Genomic DNA, 5307 nt, shown 5'->3' with positions numbered 1-5307 from the left:
GTAAGTTTTTAATACAAATTTGAAGTAATGTTTAAATTTTAATAGATTTATTTATAGAAATAATCTCATAAAATATATAACATAAAAATAACATATGTAACGAAAGTAGTTCTTAAATAAATTTATCATAATATGTAGATGCAATACACTTATTATATAGATAATTTAATCTTTCATAATCATATTATTCAATTTGAATTATAAATTTATTTATTTATTTTATTAAATAATTTTTGAGATCCCCGTTTATGTAGCACGGGCTATAAACTAGTTACTGCACAATAATTTTGAAAATATTTAAGGAAGTATAGCGTATCACGATTTCAGATAAATATGATCAAATTTTGAGAAATAAATTTTATTACTCATTTACTTAGATTTACCTCCTCCGGACTCTCTCTGTTCACGCATAAATTCTAAAAATTTGTTCTTGGCTTCTTTTCCTATATTTGGCTATTAATTAATTACGCAATTGAGTATTACAACACTTGCTGAAAAATAAAACATCCTGATTTTCAAATTAGAATGGTCGATTTTTGTGAAATAATTTTAATACTCATTTACTAAAATAGTTCTAATCATTCTTATATATAGCTACTTACCCTCCTCACCTCTCAAGACATTCAGTTAGAAAAAATCATTTCACTTTTGTGTTTCTAGTCAGTCATAAGAAATAAGCTCAAATATCTACTGCAATGGAGGTTTCAGCTGTATTGTTTTCATTATCTGCTGCAATGCAGCTTTCAGCTGCACTGGGCTCATTTCTTTTCATTTTAAGGTGTGTAAATTGTTTATCTAAATTCGTCTTTGTTTCTTTTGTACTGAACATATAAATCCAATTTTGTTTTAATATGAATTTAGTTTTTGTCCTGCACATTTTAATCCAAGTTTGTTTCTTTTGTTCTCTAACATCTAAATTTTTACTTTGATTTTTTTTGGGTTAAAGACTGGCCGCTTATTACTGATTACATAATATTTTGAATAATGATCTACAAGTTCATTTTGCAACTAGTATCAAACATTTTTGAATATCATGTCTATGAGCTCATTTTGCATGGCTAAGTAAATTAATGATTGGATAAAAACAAATTCAGTAGCTTATTAATATCTATCAAAGATATGAATAACATATTTGTGAGTTCATTTTTGCCACTAAGTATATTAATATCCGGATAATAACAAATCCAAAAATACTTTCTTGGGTACACGAAATAAATTTTGAAAAGACACGTTTTTAATGTTAGATTTTTAATAATTAACTTGCAAAATCAGGCTATTCTTAATCGATTCCTTTAAGAAATTATTGTAGTCCATAATATATATTCTCAAATTTCATTGTTTAACTTAAATTACAAGATAAAATGTAACTAACAACATAAATTTTTGCCAAACAGTTTTATAACTGCATGTCGGATTGTAATCCACCGTTATGGAGCACAACTTCGACAAGAAAGCAGCTCAGGAGCCAAATGTTCAAAGGTACATTTTGTTTTGATGTTCCAATATTGCTAATATACATCTTTGAGGGTTTTTTCAAATATACCGAATGTTAGAAACTTTTTTGGGAAAAGTTTGTTACTGTTTTTTAGTAAGTACTAACGGTCAATATCTTCACTTTAGAAGAACTTGCTGTCAAAGATTGCTATGAATGATGGTCATGGAGAAAATTCACCATATTTCTATGGTTGGAAGGCTTATGACAGTGATCCTTACCATTCCACTAGTAACCCTGGAGGAGTTATGCAGATGGGACTTGCCGAAAATAAGGTGTTATATTGTTTATCTGTCAGTAAATTTAGTTAAATTTTTATGTTGTTATTGTGCACAGCATATTTCTATCCTTACCATTCCACTAGTATTAATCCTGGAGGAGTTATCCAGATGGGACAGTGATCCTTACCATTTGCATGTTTTTCTATGCCTCAGCTTTGCTTCGACTTGATCCAAGAATGGATACTAGAGAATCCAGAGGCTTCTGTTTGCACTTCTGAAGGAGTAAATAACTTCACAGATATCGCGATTTTTCAAGATTATCACGGCTTACCTGAGTTTAGACATGTATGATTACCGTATACTTAATTTTCACTTTCTCAGAAGTTATATTCGATTCCTTTTTATATTCTAACCCTTTTTTACTGAAATCTGCAGGCTGTCGCTAAGTTTATGGCAAAAGTAAGAGGTGATGCAGTAGTATTTAATCCTGATCGCATAGTTATGAGCGCAGGAGCTACTGCAGCTAATGAAATGTTGGCCTTCTGTTTGGCTGATCCTGGTGATGCTTTTCTGGTGCCAACTCCGTATTACCCAGGGTAAAGAACCTCGATTCCAATTATTTAATTTCAGTTCCAGAAACAAATATATTTATTCACTTGACTAAACAGGAGAATGACTGTTAAATACTTGACAATCCTAATAATCATGATATACTTGCATCTTTTTTTTTTATTTATTTATGCAGATTCGATCGTGATTTGAGGTGGCGAACGGGAGTGCAGCTTCTCCCAGTTGTATGCAAAAGCTCAAATAATTTCAAGATTACCAGAGAAGCATTAGAAGCAGCACTTAACAAAGCACGGAAGTCAAATATCAAAGTTAAAGGCTTGATGATTACAAATCCATCAAATCCATTAGGCACAATTATAGACCGTGATACATTAAAAAGCCTGGTGAAATTCGTCAACGAGAAAAATATTCACCTCATTTGTGACGAAATTTATGCTGGGACAGTGTTCACTGAGCCAGAGTACATCAGCGTTGCTGAAATACTGAAGGATGATAAGAAATGCAATCCGGACTTAATTCATCTGGTATATGGTCTGTCAAAATCCATGGGGTTTCCGGGATTCAGAATTGGAATAATTTACTCGTACGATGATAAAGTAGTGAGTTGTGCTAGAAAAATGTCAAGTTTTGGATTGGTCTCCACTCAGACTCAAAAACTGATCTCAAGCATGCTCTCAGATGAAAGATTCGTCGAGAACTACATATTGGAAAGCAGGAAAAGACTAGCTGCACGACACACGGTTTTAACCAGCGGCCTAATGCAAGTCCGAATTGGAAATTTTCAGAGCAATGCAGGGCTGTTTTGTTGGATGGATTTACGAAGGCTACTTAAAGAGCCAACATTTGAAGCTGAAATGGAGCTATGGCGCTTAATTATCAATGAAGCTAAGCTCAATATTTCACCTGGATCGTCTTTTCACTGTTCAGAACCCGGTTGGTTTAGAGTTTGCTATGCAAATATGGATGAGGACACAATGGGAATTGCTGTACGACGGATCAAGAAATTTGTTCTTCAAATTGATGAACGTGAATCGGCTGTTAGGAACTATTGGATTGATAAATGGGATGCACTTTGTTTATCATTCCAAAGGTCGGACGATACTATCATGAAAACACCGAAATTGGCAAAATGGGAGGATATAGAAGCAAATATTTTGTCAGTCAAGTTTTAAATTTGTCGATTCTTATATTTCCAGGAAAGTTGGCACTTTTTTATTGTTCAACTTTCTAATGAATTGCTTGTCAAATAAGAAAAAAAAATGTGATGAACAAATAAATTGTATTCTCCGTTAAAATTACAAAAATGATACAACCTGCACATAAAATCACATTAATCTCAATATGAAAATCACATTAATCTCAATATGAACGGTTAGACCAGAAATAATACATATCAATTTAAATTTTTACTGAATTGTTTGTCAAATAAGGAAAAAAATTGTGATGAATTGACGAACGTATACCGTGTTCTCCGTTAATTCTTTTTTAGTCACAAACAGGACATAACCCGCACAAAAAATCACATTAATCTCAAGATGGACGTCTTAGAACGATTACTTAGACCGGAAATAATACATAACGTCAATTTAAATTTTATAACTGAATGCCGGCTTAAAACTTCGACCTATTTAAATTTAATTCCAACACCATATGAGCAAATCCACAAAGGGACACCATTACCACTTACAACATAATATAATGGGCTTTGTATGATATTTTTTTAAACATTTAACTTATAACTTAAAGTCAGAAAGTGTCACATAAGTGATATATGAATTATTCTATAAGTTATTTAGGTGTTCGGATAATTTTACTTTGTGACATGTTTGGTAAATATTCGACTTATAAGTAATAATTTTACAAAAAAAACAAATTTTTCAATATAAAAATTTAATACATGAATATAAAATTAAAAAGATAATATAAATAGACATAATTAGAAAACATAGAATTGAAATATAAATCACTTAAAAAAAAAGATTAACGAAAATTTACTACATTTACATAAATTTAAGTGGGAAATTGAAAACTGAAATATTAATATGTGAAATAACTGTGCTTACCAATTTCGGAAATAGCAATTATTCGATTGAATTACTGATTGTAATTTATCGGGTAATTTTTAAAAAATCGGATGATTTACCGGAAATCGGTCAAATCGGACAAATATTTTTAACATACATTTTGAAAGTAAATAATTATTTATTTTTTTAGTCATTTACAATATCTATTACATATGTGTACACGGGATATGCTTTCATATATTAAATTATTATATAAAAATTTTGAATCAATATATTCTTAATGCACGCTAGTGAAGGTATGCATTTTTTACATAGAAAAGGGTAGTATAGTAAATAACTAATTTAATAAATAACCAACTCCGATCTGTTTAATGAAAATAACCAACAAAATAACCAAGTCTGACCCGTTTACCCGCTTTCATTTAATGCATTCATATGTATCTATCAATTAGAGATCCTAATTTCGTGGTATCAACAATTAAAACATTCAAAATCATAATCAAAGATCAATTTTATATCAATGTATCTATGATCCTAATTTTATGGTATCAACAATTTAAACATTCAAAATTGTAACCAAATATCAAGATATGTATATCAATCAGAGATCCTAATTTCATGGTTTCAGCAATTTAAACAAAATTATAATTAAATAACAATACGGTCTTATGTATATATCGATTAGAGACCCAAAGTTCGTGGTATGAACAATTTTAAACAAAATCAAATATCAATCCAAGACTCAATTAACATGGAAGTACATCAATTTTTTCATTATTGTCCTTTTTTAAATTTTGATATATGATATGCATATACATTTATAGAATTCTGAAAATTCAAATTTTTGATTGATTAGTTGTATTTTGTATATTTAGATTTTAAATCCTCCAGTGTATATATATTTTCTATTTTCTATTTTCTATTTTCTCATTGTTTCATCTTCAGCCGCCTTCCTTCTTCTTTCTGTAGCTATTTTATTTGTTCCTTACTTACACTGCTA

At 30.1% G+C, this 5307-nt stretch overlaps 1 protein-coding gene across 1 annotated transcript; it reads left to right on the top strand.

Annotated features, from left to right (window-relative positions):
• Positions 1 to 695: 695 nt before the first annotated feature.
• On the top strand, positions 696 to 3455 carry LOC141691331 (1-aminocyclopropane-1-carboxylate synthase-like). The gene is made up of 5 exons (XM_074496064.1): positions 696 to 710; positions 1624 to 1767; positions 1927 to 2058; positions 2149 to 2309; positions 2459 to 3455. The coding sequence occupies exons 1-5, from the start codon at positions 696 to 698 to the stop codon at positions 3453 to 3455; spliced, it is 1449 nt and encodes a 482-aa protein (XP_074352165.1).
• The last annotated feature ends 1852 nt before the right edge of the window (positions 3456 to 5307 follow it).

The sequence above is a fragment of the Apium graveolens genome, chromosome 10, assembly GCF_009905375.1.
Source record: "Apium graveolens cultivar Ventura chromosome 10, ASM990537v1, whole genome shotgun sequence".
NCBI classification, from domain to species: Eukaryota; Viridiplantae; Streptophyta; class Magnoliopsida; order Apiales; family Apiaceae; genus Apium; species Apium graveolens.
This window is presented reverse-complemented; position numbering and strand designations above follow the sequence as displayed.